The 21,649-nt window shown below is 45.9% G+C and overlaps 1 protein-coding gene across 4 annotated transcripts in view; it reads right to left on the bottom strand.

The window, feature by feature from the left end:
* Positions 1–10,724: 10,724 nt before the first annotated feature.
* Positions 10,725–21,649, bottom strand: part of RABL6 (RAB, member RAS oncogene family like 6) — a 34,184-nt gene continuing 23,259 nt past the window's right edge. The window contains exons 10-16 of one of the 4 annotated variants that reach the window (XM_075834731.1): positions 20,434–20,771; positions 19,139–19,283; positions 18,821–19,021; positions 18,504–18,723; positions 17,693–17,861; positions 16,309–16,364; positions 10,725–14,467 (exon numbers count right to left, since the gene is read on the bottom strand). In XM_075834731.1, coding sequence (XP_075690846.1) covers positions 14,273–14,467; positions 16,309–16,364; positions 17,693–17,861; positions 18,504–18,723; positions 18,821–19,021; positions 19,139–19,283; positions 20,434–20,771 — 1,324 coding nt within the window. In that variant the 3' untranslated portion in view covers positions 10,725–14,272. The remainder of the gene's footprint in view (positions 14,468–16,308; positions 16,365–17,692; positions 17,862–18,503; positions 18,724–18,820; positions 19,022–19,138; positions 19,284–20,433; positions 20,772–21,649) is intronic. The other 3 variants (XM_075834733.1, XM_075834734.1, XM_075834732.1) reach the window with 3 other exon arrangements.

Below are 21,649 nucleotides of genomic sequence, written 5' to 3'. Positions count from 1 at the left end.
GATCGTACGGACACCATTGGTCTCTATGCAGATGATATGGTGCTTTGTATGGATGGAGTGCAGGATACCCTTCCCTCGGTAATTAATATAATTGAACGTTTTGGACAATACTCCGGTCTTTCTATTAATTGGGGGAAATCATCTCTTATGTCCCTGTCCAAAGTACAGCCCCCGGGCCTGTCTGAGCTGTCGCCGCCCCCGGGCCTGTCTGAGCTGTCACCGCCCCCGGGCCTGTCTTAGCTGTCACCGCCCCCGGGCCTGTCTGAGCTGTCGCCGTTGCCTCTAGTAGATCATTTCAAATATCTGGGCATATTCATCACTAAACTTCCCGATGTTGACCTTTCCTTAAATATGTTACCGCTATTGGGCTTCACACGGTCTAAATTTCCCACATGGGGTAAACTGCCTTTATCGGTATCGGGCCGTATAAACCTGGTTAAAATGATTTTGTTGCCTAAATTTCTATACGCCCTTCAGCACAGTCCGGTTGTCGTACCTAAGTCCTTTTTTAAGCAGCTCAACTCCTTGTTATCACCGTTTATATGGGGGAATTCTAGACATAAACTCAGGTTGTCCACGCTCCAGAGGCCTAAGGCGCGGGCAGGGACGGCTCTGCCTGATTTCTTTGTATATTATTTAGCGGGTCAACTGAAAACCTTAAGTTCCCGGATGCCTGAAAAGGACCTTCCCAACTCCGAGCACCATTTGGCCCATGTACTTGGGGGTCAATGTCTGCTCGGCTCCCTTGAAGTAAATTCTCTCCCCGCCCATATTAAACCCCTGCCCTTACACAAGCTGCCCGTGTGGTCTGGAGACAAGCGAAGAAGCAGCAGCTGGGTTACAGCGATATTGTGTCTGAAATGCCTCTATGGAACAATGCTTCTTACTTTCCTTTAATGCCCCCGCGGTTATCTCCAGCTATTGGAACTATAGGGGACCTATATGAGGATAATATCCTACTTTTATTCACTCAGTTGCAGACTAAGTATGACAGACCACGCACCCATTTTCATAGGTATCTGCAGACCCGACATATTCTACAAACCCAATTCCATCACTTGAGAAGTAATTTAACAATCTCTTCCTTTCCACTGATAGGGATTCTTAACTCCCAGGGTCCGCGAGGACGGATATCCGCTCTATATACCCATTTGTTATCCGTCACGGTGAATTCCACTCCACTTGCTATGGAGAGTAGGTGGAAACGATGGATTCCTACCATCCAGACAGATGAGTGGGATGATATTTTGGAGTCTCATCTTCATGTTTCCCCATCCGCAAACAATAAAATGATCCAGTTATATATAATACACCAGACATACCTGACCCCGGTTAGGATATTCAAAATGGGACGTTTGCCTTCTTCAGACTGTCTGAGATGCCGTGTCCCGGAGGCAGATTTTTGGCATATGATCTGGTCATGCACGGTCATTAGGGACTTCTGGAACAATATACTATCCCTGTTATCATCCTTATTACATGTAGGCATCCCTTTATGTCCTAAGATATGTTTGTTAGGTGTACTGGATGGGGAGACATGGAATCACCATACTAGAATCTTCTTGAAAGAAACTCTGTTTCTAGCCCGGAAAACCATAGCACAACATTGGATGAATGATCGACCTCCATCCATTGGTTATTGGAAGGGATTGGTAAATTCTGTAATACCTTTTGAGAAGGTTGTATTTCTGAATCGTGGTTTTAGTACTAAGTTTTCTAAGGTTTGGGATATTTGGAATAACTCCCCTCTGACAGTCAACCCCGCCGCTGGTTCACCAGATACTGTGAGATAATAAAAATTTGTGGGTCACCAATATTCCTATGTATCTCCATGGACTTGCTGTACCAGATCTATCAGATGCTCGTGGGTGACAGGGGTCCTGGGTTGTTTTGTTTTCCTTTATATCTGTTTTTGGTTTGTGTCTTTTTATTGCAATTGTCATACATACGTCCTAGCAAACCGGTCTAAGCGCCATTGATTGTGGGAAATCATCTGTTTGTAATGCTTTATATGTACTCATTACTTGACTTGCTATTTGTACATCTCCTTGATCCAATATGCCATATATTGTAATTAGTGATGTGTGACTGATTTTATACTTGTTACTGTAACAGTTCTTAATAAAACGAGTTTAAAAAAAAAAAAGTCCTTGTATAGAACAGATTATGTGCTAGTTCTTTGTATTGACCCCTCATATACATGTTAATAAGATCACCTCTAAGGCGTCTTTTTTCCAAGCTGAACAAGCCCAAATTCTCCAGCCTTTCATTATAAGCGACACCTCCCATCCCATTTAATAATCTAGTTGGCCGCCTTTGAACTCTCTCCAGTTCTCCTATATTACAAGGGATTTATAGGAGCAGGGGGGGAGGTAACATGACATTTATAGGGGGGTAATATTACATTTGAATCACAGGTTTTTATCTCTCTTTTTATACACCCTAAAATCCTCTTTGCTTTAGCAGCTGCTGCCTGACATTGAGCGCTGCGGCTCAGCTTATTTGTAACCAGAACCCCCAGGTCCTTCTCTTGTTCCGTTATCCCCTGTTTTATTTCATTTCATGTACATGCATTAACACTATTATTGCGTCCTAGGCGCATTACTTTACATTTATCGACATTAAATGTCATCTGCCATGTTTTGCCCATGCTGCAGCTTATCTAGGACTTTCTGTAATATTTTAATGTCAAGCGGAATTTTAAGTATCCTACAATGTTTGTATCGTCAGCAAAAACCGCCACCTTACTATCAATCCCATCCACAAGGTCATTAATAAAAAGACTAAAAAGAATTGGGCCTAAAACTGATCCTTATGATCCCCGCTGCAACCTGTACCGATCCTTGTGGTCCCCGCTGCAACCTGTACCGATCCTTGTGGTCCCCGCTGCAACCTGTACCGGTCCTTGTGGTCCCCGCTGCCGACTTCAGACCATTTTGAGTAAGTTCCATTTATAACGACTTTGTTTTTTGTCCTTTAACCAATTCTTTACCTACCTGCATATATGGTCCCCCAGTCCCTGCGTTTGTAGCTTCAGAACAAGACTGTGGTGTGGTTCAGTATTAAACATCAGCCGCATGTCCAATATCCAGATTTGCACTTACCTCCTCATATTAATATCAGTCTACACAACATTGCAGCACCAAGAAGGACAAGCCGCAAGGCTCTGCAAGTGGAGGAAGACAGGAGTGTCGCGAAGACCTGCAAATGACCACATTTTCCAGCCCCTCGCTCCAATCTTTGGCATGTGGGGGCCATAAAAGACAGATTGAAAGCAAAGTTTTTAGCCACATGAAACCTCAAAATTCGGATCGCCTGCCGTGGGATGATTGTGCGATGCCTCCTGCTCACCGACGAACCAGTTATTGCAAACTAAGAGGCACAGAATCCTTGATCTGAGAGACCTTAGCTTATCACTCCGGCAGATCGCTACGCACCTCGGCCGAGATGTCAGCACTCAACGTTGCGTGTCCTAGAGGTTGGAAGAACAACAAACAACGGGAATGACAGCAGGAGGTGCGTGGCGGTGATACTCTGCATGGATAGATCGTCTGAATGGCATGTAGTGATTTATTCTGCACTGCAAGTGAAATTGGACGTCACATCCCAAGCCTAGGGCGACAAGCAGTGTCGACACAGACCATAAGAAGGCGAGTGCACGACCTTGGGCTATGAGCCAGACGTCCAGCTACAGGTGCTCCATTGACCACACGCCACCGCTCTCAAAGGCCATCGTGGTGCACAGCATGAGAGTGGAGGTCTGTCCTCTTCAGCGAGGAGTCCCGCTTTTGTGTTGGACGCAACGATAGCCTGAGATTGGTCTGGAGACCAGGTGGGCGACGCCATGAAGAGGCCTTCACAAGGGAACGTCACACCAGTCCCACTCCTGGGATTATGGCGTGGGGTGGCATAATGTACGGTAGCCGGACTCTAGTCTTCATTTCAGGTCCACTGACACCACGGCCTTACATTGATTTGATCGAGGAACCAATGGTACGGCCATCTCTTCAAAGTGTCCCAGAAGTCGTTTTTCAACAGGCAAACGCCGGGCCGCATGTTGCTCGTGCTACTGTGAGCAGCCAGCGTGGCCTAAACGTGTCACCATAGCCTGCAGCGTCTCCGCACTTGTCTCCCATCCAGCACATTTGGGGCGTCATTGGTCGGCAATTGCACAGGGAGCTGCCAGCAGCCAATCCTGATGATTTGTGGGTCCAAGTGGCATAAACCTCCTCAACCATTAATAACCTCATTGATAGAATGCCAAGACGTGGAAGTGCGTGGCGTTTATACTCCATACTGAATAAATCAAGAGGTTTGGAATATTTTGTTTCCATTTTTTTCTCATTTGCAGATCATTAGCATATCATTAGCATGTCCATCCTGCGATTTCCACAATTCCAAAGCTTCTCAACGTTGAAATTGCAACACCAAGAAGGAGTGTGTGTGTGTGTGTATATATATATATATATATATATATATATATATCATATCTAACTTTCATATACAGCTATTTAATGCTGAGCCCAGGTATCTAATCCTATCATGTGTGATCCTGTCTGCTGAGCTGTGTATCTAATCCTAGCATGATACTGTCTGCTGAGCCGAGTATCTAATCCTATCATGTGATATTGTCTGCTGAGCCGAGTATCTAATCCTATCATGTGATACTGTCTGCTGAGCCGAGTATCTAATCCTATCATGTGATACTGTCTGCTGAGCTGTGTATCTAATCCTATCATGTGTGATACTGTCTGCTGAGCTGTGTATCTAATCCTTACATGTGTGATACTGTCTGCTGAGCTGTGTATATAATCTTATCATGTGTGATACTGCCTGCTGAGCTGTGTATCTAATCCTATCATGTGTGATACTGTCTGCTGAGCTGTGTATCTAATCCTATCATGTGTGATACTGTCTGCTGAGCTGTGTATCTAATCCTATCATGTGTGATACTGTCTGCTGAGCCGAGTATCTAATCCTATCATGTGTGATACTGTCTGCTGAGCCGAGTATCTAATGCTATGACATGATGAATGGACAGTGATATAATACGGGTGATGTTTTCTCTGGCCACTTCTACCAGCACATTGGACGTATTGTTGGCATAAACCTTCTCTCAGAGCCCGGGCTACCAGCAAGTCTGGGCTTGTACAATCCTCGCACGCCAATGTGCAAAACCACTGATCGGATACCGGAAGTGAACAATTCTCATGATCAGCGGATATCTTCCAGCAGTGGGAGCTGGTATAACTATGGTAATAAAACACATAATACTAAGCACCCAGCTTTCCTACAGCCCCGAATGGCAAATCTTGCTCCTTATAAAACAATATGGCAGGAGACATTTTTTGAACTACTAGGCAGATTTACCCCTCAGGACTATCAGCCAGCTGGGTGATTGTCCCTAACAGCTGCCATATAGGATGTCACCCAGCTTTCCCAGAAACAGATAAAACTAAGGAATGAAGATACTAGAACGAATATACTAGTAAACAGTCTTGACTTGTGATATATGACTGCTTCACGAACCTGATGTCATTTTCTAAGCTGTGCCAGGATTTAGAACGCACCAGCGCTAGTGTGTGCCACGCTACTCCGCGCAGGCGAGGGCCAAACTAGGCCGCGAGAGCCAAACTACTCTGCGCAGGCGAAGGCCAAACTAGGCGGGGGCCAAACTACGCCACGCAGACGAAAGCCAAACTACACCGCGCAGGCGAGGGCCAAACTTGTCCGGGCAGGCAGGGGCCAAACTATGCCACACAGACGAAAGCCAAACTACGCCGCGCAGGCGAGGGCCAAACTACGCCACGCAGACGAAAGCCAAACTATGCCGTGCAGGCGAGGACCAAACTACTCCACGCAGATGAGGGTCAAGCTACGCCGTGAAGGTGAGGACCAAACTACTCCACGCAGATGAGGGTCAAGCTACGCCGTGAAGGTGAGGACCAAACTACTCCACGCAGATGAGGGTCAAGCTACGCCATGAAGGTGAGGACCAAACTACTCCACGCAGATGAGGGTCAAGCTATGCCGTGAAGGTGAGGAACAAACTACTCCACGCAGATTAGGGTCAAGCTACTCCACCAAGCTCCACGACGGTGACCGCTTCATTGCAGTTCCTCACCACAGAGAGTCCAGCTTCTGCCCACATGCAATTCCTCTCCTACATGGGCATTATAGACTGGGCACTTCTTCCTCATTATGGTTTGGGGGCAGCCCGGGGACAACTCACAGAAGGGTTAAAGGACGACCTAAAGAATGGTATAAAAGCCCCTTCAACGCACGACAAAAGAATCCTGCGGCGGGATACCATTGTTTGAATTTGCAGACCCAATGCCCGCAGCTCCTGTGCAGTGTTCTGGCAGGTCAGAGTTGTCATAGGGACGTTATGTGGATCCAAATCACCATCTACATTTAAAGCGGCTTGTACTGCAGAAGTTTGGATGTGGACATTGATGAAGATATGGATTCTTATTTTTACTCTACGATAACACTGGACAAGAAGTGTTGTCATGGGGACAAGGAACCAGTAGCTGCACCTGTAATGTTAAAGGTGAATTCCAGCTGTTAACCTATATGGCTGCCTATCCTCTGGCTAGATAAGGTCACTCAGCTTTCCCAGATACGGACATCAGCCAATGTTTCGGGGGAATCCCTATTAATGTGACGATCAGCGCTAATCGTAACCAATCAGAATTACCCACAATCCACGGCTCCGGGGTCGCAGCTATAGAATCGTTATCGTGTGGGTCTCGCAGGAATTGGTCATGGTGAATAAAGCGAGTGTTTCCACTAAAACTAAATATAGCGAAGGTGGAAGGAGGGTGTTCCCAGGCGACTAGAGAATCCGGGGTTTCCATAGCAACAGGTTTCCTTCGGCCTCCGCACAAATAATAATAATAAAAAAAAAAGCGCTATTTTTTTTTTCTATTTATAAAGAGAATCCTGCCGTCCGGGCCTCTCTGCCCTGGAGGTGACACTACGATGACGTGATCACCGAGGACAGATCCATGCAGAGCAGCATCAACCTGACCGTGACTGATAGAGAGATATATATATATATATATATCTCTCTATCTCTCTATGAGCAACGAAGGGCACGCTGGGTCAGCATTCCTCAGGAAACTCCTATATACAGAATACACTAAAGGTTGAGTAATTCTGTATTACAAACCATGGACCAATTCTAAAACTTAACTGATACTCCAGTGACAACCAGAGCTGCATCAACGTTTCCGCTGCTGTTTGGGCATCAGCCTCCCAGCATTCCCTGCTTGTTCAGTGTCTGAAAAGAGCCTGCACTTAATTTGCATTCTGGGAAGTCTTCACACCAGTATCGGTACAGTCCTCTAATGTAGGAAAAAGTAACTGCCCCCTGATTTATATGGAGAAGGGGTATTTATTTACAGGCTTACTGACTGTTTCCAATAATAAAGGATGTAACTCAGGATCAGTACAGGATAAGTAATGTAATGTATGTACACAGTGACTCCACCAGCAGAATATTGAGTGCAGCTCTGGAGTATAATACAGGATATAACTCAGGATCAGTACAGGATAAGTAATGTAATGTATGTACACAGTGACTCCACCAGCAGAATAGTGAGTGCAGCTCTGCAGTATAATACAGGATGTAACTCAGGATCAGTACAGGATAAGTAATGTAATGTATGTACACAGTGACTCCACCAGCAGAATAGTGAGTGCAGCTCTGGAGTATAATACAGGCTATAACTCAGGATCAGTACAGGATAAGTAATGTAATGTATGTACACAGTGACTCCTCCAGCAGAATAGTGAGTGCAGCTCTGGAGTATAATACAGGATATAACTCAGGATCAGTACAGGATAAGTAATGTAATGTATGTACACAGTGACTCCACCAGCAGAATAGTGAGTGCAGCTCTGGAGTATAATACAGGATATAACTCAGGATCAGTACAGGATAAGTAATGTAATGTATGTACACAGTGACTCCACCAGCAGAATAGTGAGTGCAGCTCTGGAGTATAATACAGGATGTAACTCAGGATCAGTACAGGATAAGTAATGTAATGTATGTACACAGTGACTCCACCAGCAGAATAGTGACTGCAGCTCTGGAGTATAATACAGGATATAACTCAGGATCAGTACAGGATAAGTAATGTAATGTATGTACACAGTGACTCCACCAGCAGAATAGTGAGTGCAGCTCTGGAGTATAATACAGGATATAACTCAGGATCAGTACAGGATAAGTAATGTATGTACACAGTGACTCCACCAGCAGAATAGTGAGTGCAGCTCTGGAGTATAATACATGATGTAACTCAGGATCAGTACAGGATAAGTAATGTAATGTATGTACACAGCGACTCCACCAGCAGAATAGTGAGTGCAGCTCTGGAGTGTAATACAGGATGTAACTCAGGATCAGTACAGGATAAGTAATGTAATGTATGTACACAGTGACTCCACCAGCAGAATAGTGAGTGCAGCTCTGGAGTATAATACAGGATATAACTCAGGATCAGTACAGGATAAGTAATGTATGTACACAGTGACTCCACCAGCAGAATAGTAAGTGCAGCTCTGGAGTATAATACAGGATGTAACTCAGGATCAGTACAGGATAAGTAATGTAATGTATGTACACAGTGACTCCACCAGCAGAATAGTGAGTGCAGCTCTGGAGTATAATACAGGATGTAACTCAGGATCAGTACAGGATAAGTAATGTAATGTACACAGTGACTCCACCAGCAGAATAGTGAGTGCAGCTCTGGAGTATAATACAGGATATAACTCAGGATAAGTACAGGATAAGTAATGTAATGTATGTACACAGTGACTCCACCAGCAGAATAGTGAGTGCAGCTCTGGAGTATAATACAGGATGTAACTCAGGATCAGTAATGTAATGAATGTACACAGTGACTCCACCAGCAGAATAGTGAGGGCAGCTCTGGAGTATAACACAGGATATAACTCAGGATCAGTGCAGGATGAGTAATGTATGTACACAGTGAGTCCACCAGCAGAATAGTGAGTGCAGCTCTGGAGTATAATACAGGATATAACTCAGGATCAGTACAGGATAAGTAATGTAATGTACACAGTGACTCCACCAGCAGAATAGTGAGTGCAGCTCTGGAGTATAATACAGGATGTAACTCAGGATCAGTAATGTAATGAATGTACACAGTGACTCCACCAGCAGAATAGTGAGGGCAGCTCTGGAGTATAACACAGGATATAACTCAGGATCAGTGCAGGATGAGTAATGTATGTACACAGTGAGTCCACCAGCAGAATAGTGAGTGCAGCTCTGGAGTATAATACAGGATGTAACTCAGGATCAGTACAGGATAAATAATGTAATGTATGTACACAGTGACTCCACCAGCAGAATAGTGAGTGCAGCTCTGGAGTATAATACAGGATGTAACTCAGGATCAGTACAGGATAAGTAATGTAATGTATGTACACATTGTCTCCATCAGCAGAATAGTGAGTGCAGCTCTGGAGTATAATACAGGATATAACTCAGGATCAGTACAGGATAAGTAATGTAATGTATGTACACAGTGACTCCCCCAGCAGAATAGTGAGTGCAGCTCTGGAGTATAATACAGGATGTAACTCAGGATCAGTGCAGGATAAGTAATGTAATGTATGTACACAGTGACTCCCCCAGCAGAATAGTGAGTGCAGCTCTGGAGTATAATACAGGATGTAACTCAGGATCAGTACAGGATAAGTAATGTAATGTATGTACACAGTGACTCCACCAGCAGAATAGCGAGTACAGCTCTGGAGTATAATACAGGATGTAACTCAGGATCAGTACAGGATTAGTAATGTAATGTATGTACACAGTGACACCACCAGCAGAATAGTGAGTGCAGCTCTGGAGTATAATACAGGATGTAACTCAGGATCAGTGCAGGATAAGTAATGTAATGTATGTACACAGTGACTCCACCAGCAGAATAGTGAGTGCAGCTCTGCAGTATAATACAGGATGTAACTCAGGATCAGTACAGGATAAGTAATGTAATGTATGTACACAGTGACTCCACCAGCAGAATAGTGAGTGCAGCTCTGGAGTATAATACAGGATGTAACTCAGGATCAGTGCAGGATAAGTAATGTAATGTATGTACACAGTGACTGCACCAGCAGAATAGTGAGTGCAGCTCTGGAGTATAATACAGGATGTAACTCAGGATCAGTGCAGGATAAGTAATGTAATGTATGTACACAGTGACTCAACTTTACATGTAGATTAATTATATTTATGATCTATATTGAACACACTGCATACTTATCTCCCTCTGCCGCGGGCTCTCGTCTTTGCACACTCGTTTCCAATGATATGTACTGTAGTTTAAAAATCCACTCTGGAACTGCAGGAGATGATAAATTTTGGAACACGTAGACCTGCGGATGAGAACCTAAAGTGCTGGACTATTAAGTAAATCCCTATTTATCTACTACCTATATGTAGGATTTATTTCACTACCAGCCATTTCCCAAAAACCGCAACAATATACAGTTTTACTGCGGATCAGAAGTTTGGCAATATTCGTTTGCAGCCGCCGCACGGCCAAAAATGAGCATTGCCAAACGACACCGATGTGTGTGTAATTCCATAATATACGTGAAGGTTGATAAAGTGTGTGATACAATTGATCCGTTGATTCACGGTCCTGGCAGGAAAACAGGGCTACACCAAAAGCTCACACAATGTCATTTATTTTTGCCAAGTTTTGAATGGGATACAGCGGACTGTGCCTGGACCGCGCTTCGCCTCTTACCCGAGCTCCATCAGACACAGCGGGATGAGCGCTTACTTGCTCTCGAATGTAATATATCAATATAATCACTCCTCGGATAGGAGGGGATTTCCAGAGGCGATCGCTGATTTCCAGGAAGGTCTGTGTAGCGTCGGCCAAATGCTTATTGATAAAAGCTTTTATAGGAGATTATGAACCGGAAACACAGACCGTGCCGGCGTGATCAATCCGAGGGTCAGAGCTCTCCAAGACCAAGGAACAAAACAACCCCAAATTCAGAGAAAAGAAACGGGAGGAGCTGGGAGCATTAAAGGGGACGTTCACTTGTGTGTTGGGGAGGACCCTCAAAGTACAGCTGACCTTGGGGGGGGGGGTGGAACGGATAGTGGGTCTTTGTAGTGGGACTTTTTAAGTGCAAATGCTGACAGTAAAAGGGGTCGTCCAGTTCAGAAAACCCATGGTCATACACCCTATTAGGGACTTGTGGGGTAATAGAGGAGGGTCCTCTGTTCAAGACCCTCATCTCTTGGGCAGATGGAGAGCGATTACATAGAGCGTCTCTAGAGGTCCTGTATTACACAGACAGCACATTGATATGAATGGACACTGTGTAATGCTTCATTTCTCCTGCGGTGGCGCTGCAGAGAAACTGAACACTTACTACCAGGTTTCCCTACAGATGATCGCTGGGGGTCCCAGCTTATTGTAAGGGGACACTTCTAACAAGTAGGGATTGTGCAAAGTGGAGAACTCCCTCTGTTTAAAAATGGATCCGGCGTAGCTGCTGGACACTAGTGTAGACTGTGCCTTAAACCTGAATATAATCAGTAAATTTATATTAAAAGGGGTTTACCCATCAGAGACATTTAAGACATATCCCCAGGATATGTCATAAGTGTCAGATAGATGCGGGTCCCACCCCTCTCGGGCCCCCTAATCCCCGTTCTAGCTCTTTGTGCTCACGCTGCCTCCCGGCCACTTCCTGACTACATGGTCGGGAGTTACGGAAACAGCATAACTCGCTGAGCTATGCTGTTTCCGTAACTCCCATAGCAGTGACAGGCAGTTACAGAAGCAGCGTCTCATGCCAGCTACGCAGCGTGAGCACAAAAAGCTAGAACGGGGATTAGGGGGGCCCCGATCTAGAGATAGGTGAGGGTCCTAGGGGTGAGACCCGCATCTATCTGATATTTATGACATATCCTGTGGATATGTCATAAAAGTCCTCCATGGGAAAACCCCTTTAAGGCCCTGTTCACACGGTCAGGATTTGCAATAGGCAAATAATCCACGGCAGAAAAACTAGGATTTCTGCTGCCCATTGGCACGCAAATCCTCGACTTTTTAGCTCAGATTTTATTTCCGGAGAATGTGAATGGGCCATGAAATACGCTTTGGGAATCTGCTCAAATTGAAGTGCTAAATCCTGACAAAACTCAATGTGTGAACATGACCTTAATATTTTGCTTCAATTACACAGAGATCAATCATTTTGTACATTGATCCCCAGGTAAATGCTATTGGGTCTCGATGTTCCCATGAACATTGGTTTGATGCACAAAATGCCGCATTCCCCGTGTGCAATCGGCGTTCAGCGACGGCAACGTAAATTTTTTCATGTGTTTTATTACCTTCAAACTTCAAACGAGCGATACGCAGACATATCTGCGTAAAAATAGGATGCCGCCTCCTTACAGATATGTACAGCTGCATTAAACCATTGAGACCCTATGGCCGGGTACGCACGAGACGGATACGCTGCGTAAAAACGACGCAGCATATCCGAATTGGAACCCGCAGTACATTCCGTCCGAAAACCGCACCACATCGCTTTTTCGGACGGAATTTCTGCTTCGGAAAGCAGCGGTAAAAACCGCTCATACTTACATTAGGTCGTTGTTATGGCGACGCGTCCGTCCCATCGCAGTCCGGTCTCCCTGGATGATGCTGCAGCGGTCACACAGGATGAAAGGTCATCCCAGGAGGCTGGACTGCGGGAAGGAGGAGGGTGTTCTGAGTAAGTATGTTTTTTTTTTTTTTTCCGTAGTTGCGATTTTTGCGGCGTAATCGCTGCGAATACGCCGTAAAAGTCGCAACACTGGGCTGTTTCGGGATTTGCATCTCTATTGAATTCAATGGGGAAAACCCGCAATGGAAAAATCAACAAAAACGCAGCTGCGGAATTAAATTCTGCACCGGAGGTCAATTTATTAACGTTTACGCTGTTTTTTTCCGCAGCGTGGGCGTGAGATTTTATGAATCTCATTCACTTTGCTGCTACTGTAAATGCTGCGAAATTTCCGCTCCGAATTCCGTTGCGAAAATCCCACAGCGTTTACGCTGCGTGGGAACCCGGCCTATTAGTCGGCGGCTTTTATAAAAGAGTGGAAGAGCATCAGGGGAGGGAATGGGTTAACAGCAAGTAAAGGCTTTGTTAGGTGTCACAAGACCAGGGGAGTCCTGGCTCAGCGAAGGAAACTTTTCGGATTCGCTTCATGCCATTCTGGTTTTGACCGCAAATAAAATTTGGTCGCCATGGTTAGAAAGCACCTTAACACTTCAAACACAGGAGGCGGGGGAGGGGAGAAGACGTAACCAATAACAAAAAAAAAAAAAAAATGAACAACCGCACAAACACAAAGAAGAATGGAAAAAAGTTCCCGTCTACTTTTTAAACCAATAATTCTCTGCCTCCCCCTTGATAAATTCATTCAACTGGGGAGTTCTTGGATATATTGGAACTCGGGTCGGCCTTTGCCGGCGCGTCAGTAAGGTGACGGGACTTGTTTTTATAGCCAGCGCTTACCTTGGGGTTAAAAACAATCCACAAAATTAAAGGATGTGGGTGGGAGAGTTTAAAAAGGAAGGCAAAAGTCCTAAATGAGCCGTGATCTGCCAACACAATGACGCGAGGCAAGATGAATAAATACTGAACGTGACCACAGGTCCTATCAGTGGAGCGTTGCGGCAGACAGATGCATGCTGGTAAGAATGACTTTTCGGGGGGGGGACGACGAGGACGACCAACAGTAGAGAGATGGGTTGGTCCTTCCACCAGTGGGGAGACTGCAGGGGTTCCTGGAAGTGAGTGGGGTTATCAAGCAGTCTGTAGTCTAGTGCAGAGTGGCAAGTATTATTTTTTTGGGGGTTGGTACAGTACATGACAAACAACAACCGTTAGAGGTCAATGGAGACCGGAATGAATCCAGAGTAATGTTTCTCGTTACAGGTCATGGTGAGGAACGAAGGTCTCTGAGCGAGCAAGACACGTAAATGCCTCCGCAATGTCCCTCGCAATCCCTGCGCATTCTGTAGTGTTTCTCGTTTCAGCCAAGTCTGGAGTGAGACGTAATGATCAAGATCCAAGAAGATGAGGGAGAAGACGGACAACTGGTACCTCTCGCGCTCCGGAGCACAAGGCTGAGCTTCCTCTAGGCGGAGTACGTGGTGAGGGAGGCAGAGATCTCAATCCATGGAAGAGCATGGACAACTTAAAGCTCCTCGTATTCCCCACCTGAACTTGGCTTGCTGGGTTCACCTCCTCCAAGAAAAGCCTCCAGTTCATCAAATTCTTTCTTCTCCTTGTTTTTCTTGGGCTTTTTCTTCTTCTCTTCTTTGCCTTCCTCCTTCTCTTTGCTTTTCTTGTGTTTAGTCTTTTTCTTGGTTGATTTATCTTCTTCTGGAACCTGTCGTCAAGAGAAAGAAATGGTGGAACAGAAGACAAAGACACTGATCTTGGTGCGGCTACTTGAAATTAAAATGAAATCTCCCTTAAAGTGCAGCTAAACGTTTGACAAACTTCTGACATGTCATAGTGACGTGTCAGAAGTTTGGATTGGTGGGGGTCCGAGCACTGAGACCCCCACCAATCGCTAGAACGAAGCAGCTGAAGGTCTCGTGTGAGCGCTCAGCTACCTCGTGTCTGTTCGGCTTTTTCCGGAAATAAATGTATCGGTGTACGGACTCAATAGAAAGTCTATGAGCCCGTACTCCGATACATCGGCTTTCCGGAAAAAGCCGAACAGACACGAAGCCGTTGAGCGCTCACATGTGCGCTTCAGCTGCTTCGTTCTAGCCATTGGTGGGGTTCTCGGTGCTCGGACCCCCACCGATCCAAACTTCTGACATGTTACTATAGCAGGTCAGAAGTTTGTCAAACGTTTAACTACACTTTAACTCCTCAAAATTCAGTTTTTGTCCAAATTCAGTCCCCTCTTTACTTAACCGGGATATCTTTTAAAGTGTAAGTAAACTTTTAACATGTCAGAAGTTTTGATCGGTGGGGGTCCGAGCACTGAGACGACGTGGTAGAAGCCCTCGGGTGAGCGCTGTGCCGCCTTGTTTCTCATCGGCTTTTCTTGGAAAGCCGAGCGAGCGGTGTACGGACTCAGACTTTTTATTGAGCTCTGAGGAAAGCCGATCAGAAACAAAGCGCGCACAGAGCTAACTCGAGCGCCTCTGCCGCTTCGTTTTAGCGATCGGTGGGGGTCTCAGTGCTCTGACTTCCACCGATCAAAACTTCTGAAAAGTCACTGACATATCAAAAGTTTTTAAAAAGTTTACTTACCCTTTAACTGTGCTACTAATTGCCACGGTCTGTTATGCACGGGAGGAAATGGGGTAGAGAGAACCCCAATTATTGCAACACAGGAACCATAATATTAGCCGTGCACGGCGGTTCCTGTCAGTGCCATGACTTTAAATGGAGCGCACACTCGACGGCTCCATTCAAACTCCTTTTTGGCGCGGTTGTGCAGGTGGGTGCGGGGGGGGGATCGGGGTCCCTTTTCTAGCAATCAGTGGGGGTCCCAGCTGGCAGAAAGTAATCACCTATGCAGTGGACAAGTAATAAATACTTCTGGCTGGAATACCCCTATAAGCACGAAAACCAGACTCATTATCAATCACATGGCTGCCATATTAGACAGGGGCTTCTTTTCTATCTCAAGGAGAACAGCCAAACTTCTGAAAACTCTCCATGTACAATGCGCATTGGCAGGTTCTTAAACCGGAGTAGGGCCTGAGAAGATCGGGCTGTAGGAGTTTTTTTTACCTGAATCGAATACCCTGAGCACAATGCCCTAGAGAACAGGTGGCTCAGTGCTTTGTAACAGGGCATAGAGTTAAGCCCCTATGACACCGGCCGATTTTGGGCGATGCAGGGAGCGTCGATCAACAGACGTCGTTGATCAGCGCTCGTTTGCTCCCGTCACGCGGAGCTATGGATGGGGACGAGCGGTCGTTACTCTGATCGCTCGTCCCCATACATTATCATCATGTCGGCAGCGCGTCTCCCGGTTTACACACCAAGATGTGCTGCCGACAACCAGAATATTTGAATTTTTTAAAACGATACGACCAGCGGATGATCCAGCGTTTGCTCGTTCATCTGCTGATCGCTGCCCTTTTTACACAGGGAAATTATCGTTCTATGAACGCTTGTCTGCCCAATAATCGTCCAGTGTAAAAGGGCCTTTAATACATTACAGTCTGTGAGCTGCTCTTGTAGAAACGGATGATCGGTTACCTCCTTGGTTTTCTTTTTTTTCTTCTTTTTCTCCTTGGAGGCTTTGCTTTCCTTTTCTAGAGAGAAAAAAAAAAAAAAAGGATTAGTGTCCATTATTTATTTTTTAACCAGTTCAGGACCGGGCTATTTTGCGCCTTCAGGACCGGACACTGTTTAGCCATTTTTAGCACGCGTTAGTTAAATGGCTATAACGTTTTTATTTGTTGGGCTAACGACGTGATTTTTGCGATGTTTTTTCCGTAGACAATGCAGGTTTCATTTTTTATCGTTTTTATGCACACCTTTTTTGCTATTTTAGAATTTTTATTCATAAAGTTTGAAAATAATAGTAAAAAAATAAGCTTTTTTACGTTTCAGCTATTTTTTTTGGGGTAATAACATAGTTTTAACCTAAAATAGACCTCTTATTTGTGATCGTCATTGTCTACCGTAAATTTTTATATATTACATGTCTATATTAGGGTGATTGGGTCAGCGCTAGCGTTACAACAATGATTGGCGGGGGGAACGTTTTTTTTTTTGGGGTGGGTATTTTATGTGTATTTATTATTACATTTTTTTTGCACTTTACTTTATTCTTTTTCTATTACTTTGGTCTGTCCGTCAAAGGTCAAAAAAGACCTTTGGGGAACTTTATATATTTTTTTTTCTTTCTTTTACACCATCTTTTCCACTGTAACTGGAGCTGCACAGCAGCCCCAGTTACAGGGGAAATCAGCCCTCTCATAGTGACAATTGTCACTAATAGGGCTGTGCTGGGTCTTGTAAGACCCAGCAGCAGTCTGTCACTAACGGCACCCGGCGATCATGTGACCTGTCACATGATGACCGGGAGGAATAGAGACAGCGCCGCTGCTGATGTCTCTATTCCTATACACAGCGTTCATTGAACGCTGTGTAAAAACACATTGGAGAAGACAGAAGCAGTGAAAGCTGCTTCTATCCTCTCCTCAGGGTCCCCGGCAGTCACTGACAGCCGGAGACCCGACATTCAGCTGCCCGATCGCGCGGGCAGCAAGTTAAAACCCGAGTAAAAAGTCTATGGCTCGGGTTTTAAGGACCCTGACCGCTGGCCGTAAATATACAGCCAGCGGTCGGGAACCAGTTAATAACAGATACCTACATCGCCCACTGACCACGCATGTAAACGTGGCAGCGACGCTCAGGTCCGTACATGGCCCTCCAGTACATGGCACAGCGCGTGACCCAGCTGCAACCAGGTCGCAAAATATCAGTATGTAGCACGGACAACACTTCTGTGCAATGTCCTGTTAACAGGCAGCGGTGCCTGGGTCACTGTGCCATAGGGAGGGAAGTTTTTTTTGCATGGGATTGGAAAGCCCTCATATTCTTCATAAAAAGGAGGGCTAGCTTCTTCTCTCACCTTCCTCGCTGTCCTTCGTCACTTTTTCCTCAAACCCCAGGCCGAAAAGATCGGCGTCTTGCATCATCTTAAAGGCAGGCACAGTGGGCTTTACTGGTTGTGTTGGGAGAGATGGGAGCGTCTCTTCGCTGGAGCTTTCAGACATGTTATTCAGCACTGGTAAATCTCCCTGTAAGATGCGAAACTTGTGTGATTGCAGGTCTAAGGCGATTGCTACAAGGTAGGGCTGGACAATTAATATAAAAATAATAGAAATCGAAGTTCAGCGCAATGAATCAACATCATCTTGCAAATTCCAATTTTCTCAATTATTTTTCCCGGTTTAAACTGTATCTGCATCTTCAGGACGCAGATACAGGAGAACCTAATGGTAGAGCAGGGAGCCGCAAGGTCCCTGCTCTACCATTCACTATGTATTGCTGGACACGAGGCAGTAACGTCATCGCGCCTGTCTGCTCCGTGCCGCACAAGCCACCGGTATCTCCTACACTCGTCATTGGAATGGGGTTAGGAGAGTATGTTATTTTCACCAGGCACTATTGGGGGCAATATACAGCGTGGGGGCAGTTATAGGGGACTTTATACTGTGTGGGTGCAGCTATGGGGGTATTATACTGTGTGGAGGACGACTATAGTGATACTATACTGTGTGGGGGCAGTGTCAGTGCGTATATTATATACAGTAGCCAATAGTCTGGCAATGCCAATACAGCAGAACTTTCTTTGCTAAAATGGAAATAACCAATTGGATAACTTCAGATTCATTTCATATAAACTTTAGTCCCTCTGGATTTCTATACTTAGGACTCACCTTTGTCTTGGGTACCTGGTTTGAGTCTTCACTGTCAAAGTCAGGGTCGTCCAAAACAAAGGAAAGCATCTGCGTGGCTATGGGCCCTTCCTGGTCGCTGTCAGATTCCTCCTGGACTTTTGCCTTATTTTTCTTGGTCTTGCCGGAGGTCTGACTTGATGTTTGCGCGGTGTCCTGCGTCTTCAGAAGAGTTTGAGGGACTGAGGGTTGAGTCACTTTCCTAAAACATGAAAATATTTGTCATTATTGTGGAATGGCATAACCACGCAGCTTCACGTGCCATTCAGGTTTTGCAAAGGACACTATTGATGACTTACCATGAAAATAACTCTGTGTCAATGTCTTCATCCCTGGTGACCTGCATAGTGGCAGTGGTATCCTCATCATCACTAGACAAGGTAATATTCTTACTGGGGACGACCGCCAAAGAAGATTTTGCAGCTGCCCGGTCATCCAGATCCAAATCATCCTGGAAACCAGCAACCATGGGGTTTCTTCCAGGAACATCCCCATCACTGCTACCAGACATGACAAGAGAGGAGGAAAATCCAGAGCCATGTGAGGAGATGGAAAGAATAAGACTCTGGTCACGGTGGAGACGGCAAAACAGTGCACATTAAAATACCAGCACCTACCTGTCGCTGTCTCGTCTAGCTCTCGGAGAGGCTCTCCCAAGAGCGGAGCTATCCTCCAGGAAGCTGCGATCTAAGCTGTCCTCAGGTACAAAGTCTTCTACGCTTTGCACGTTCATGGGGTACTCCGCATGTGACGGGGTCTCTGCTGAGAAACAAGCCAACACACGGGACATTTATAGGGTTAATAACATACGCTATTAGTATATAGTATGAAGATACTCTACCTGCGTGATCTGGTACTCTATAGATAATTTATAAAATAGTTTAAAGCGGTTGTGCAGCACATCTCGCTCGTCCGCCCAATCTGAAATCGGTGCGGAGAGAGGCTGCCCTATGCTGGCCAGGACGAAATGCTGAGGCAACCAGCCGGCAGGTATCATGCACACGTCACTCTAATTAATCGGACATGTGCACAAGAACTGCTGGGCAACGGCCTAGGCAGCTGTCCCGCTGGCGTTGAGCAGTGTCTCTCCATGCCCGATGTCAGACAGGACGGAAGAGAGAGGCGCTGCACAACCCCTAAAGCAGGTCATAGACGTAAGATACCAGTTGACCAAATCATCAATTAAAAGATGGAGGGGATAAGCGGATAGCGGAGAATTTTAGAACCGCTTTCTGTCTCGTAAGGACAACCTTTTTTAAAAAATAAAAAAAAAAGCCGGGGGTCAGGCTTCCCTACCAGCTGTTATGGTCGAGAGAAGCTGCGACCAGCCTCACAAATCATAATAATACAAAATGACCGTCCATGTATTATATAGGCGTTACACCCCTCTCTTGATGAGACCGCCACTTTAAGGAAAACAAAAGAATTGGGTAAGTAACCTGTCCCCAATAGATCCCTGGTGGTCCGAAGATCCCATTAATAGTCAGCAGGATCCACTGACAAATACTCACTGTGTATGGTCAGGGATAACTAACATCAGCGACTGTAACTCGGAAATAGTCAAATAAATAATAACTAAGGCCTCATGCACACGACAGTAGCCATGTGCTCGGCCGCGATTTCCGGGTCAGCCGGGCTGCGGCCATTATTTTCAATGAGCCCGGACCGCAGAAGACGGCCGTAATAAGGCTTGCCCGTTCTTTCTGTGGTCCGTGCTCCGGGGCCATGCACGGACCGTGAAAACCACGGTCATGTGCATGACCCCATAGGAATGAATTGGGCTGCAATTCTCCCGTGAATCAACTGATCTGTTAACAGCCTATGGTTTTCATCTCATCCTATAATATAGAGGCAGGAACATTTAGGATGCCCAGTAAGAGACATCTGTAGGCCTCAAGCATTGTGGATGCACCTGCTTTGGCTGGAGGGCTCTCAGGAGTGGCGGAACCAAAGAGACGAGACATGAAGCCGCGTTTCTGCGGAGGTTGTTGAGATAAAGGAGAAGACACCGTGGAGGGAGAAGTCCCGGAGACGTCAAACACATCCGGGGCAGGAGGTGGCGGAGATGCCGCCAGGGGAGGGGATGCAGGCACTGTAGTAGGGATCTGAAGGGGCGTGCCGGGGCCGGAGCTGTCAGGAGATCCAGAGTTTATGAGGACCACAGGAGACGGGGAATCGGAGGAAGGACTTTGTCCGTTGGTCGCTACCGGAGAAGCCAGACGTTGATTATTCTCTAACATTTCCAGGAATCTGCAAGAACATATGGGACATATTAGTTAAATGAGACAAACATCTCACGAACAGATTGTGCTGATAGAAGAGACGTCATAATTCACACGGAGATACGGAAACAAGCGCAGAAAGAGAATGTCATCTTGTTAATAAGCCCAGGGTGAGTAGGAGGACGCGGTACATGCATGGAGGTGCCAACTTTGTGCAAAACACAGAGGGATCTGCAGGGCGAACTGTACATGAAATAAATAAATGCAGAAAGCACTCCGGCCTGATGTACATGGCCCGTGATTACAGCACGGCCGGCGAGTGTGATCCATGGGCCGTCCGCAAATCACGGACCGCGCACACATTGATTTCAATAAGCCCGGGACCGCAAATGTGGCTCGTATAATGACTGGTCTTTTTTTTTTTGCGGTCCGGGCTCCCAGTTAATGCACGGACCGCGGAAACCACGGTCGTGCGCATGGGCCCATAGAAATGAATGGGTCCGCAATTGATCCGTATTTTTGCGAATGAATTGCCGACATAAAAACCAGGAGGCCTAAGGCTATGCTCACACAGAGGAATTTTTGCGGAGTCCACCGCAGATTCCGTCGCAAAATTTCACCTCCCATTGTGTTTTTCAGTTAGCGGACAAAAAAAAACTTATCCTACCCAATCTTGGGGTGGATTACACCCAAATCTCCCATTGAAGTGAATGGGAGTAGGAATCTTCCAGCGGCGGGACCCGCTAAGCAAAATCCGTGTGAACATTGCCTAAGGCCACTCGGTACAGTGAAAATAATAAAAAATACTTACCTTAAAAGGTGCCCATACACATTAGATGAATGTCGGCCGAGTCAGGCAGCTAGTGTCTTGACGGTAGATGTTGGGGGAAAGAAGGATCGGGCATT

Source organism: Rhinoderma darwinii, chromosome 8 (genome assembly GCF_050947455.1).
Source record: "Rhinoderma darwinii isolate aRhiDar2 chromosome 8, aRhiDar2.hap1, whole genome shotgun sequence".
Classification (NCBI taxonomy): domain Eukaryota; kingdom Metazoa; phylum Chordata; class Amphibia; order Anura; family Rhinodermatidae; genus Rhinoderma; species Rhinoderma darwinii.
The sequence above is the reverse complement of the archived record's forward strand: the minus strand, read 5'-3'. Positions and strand labels throughout refer to the sequence as shown.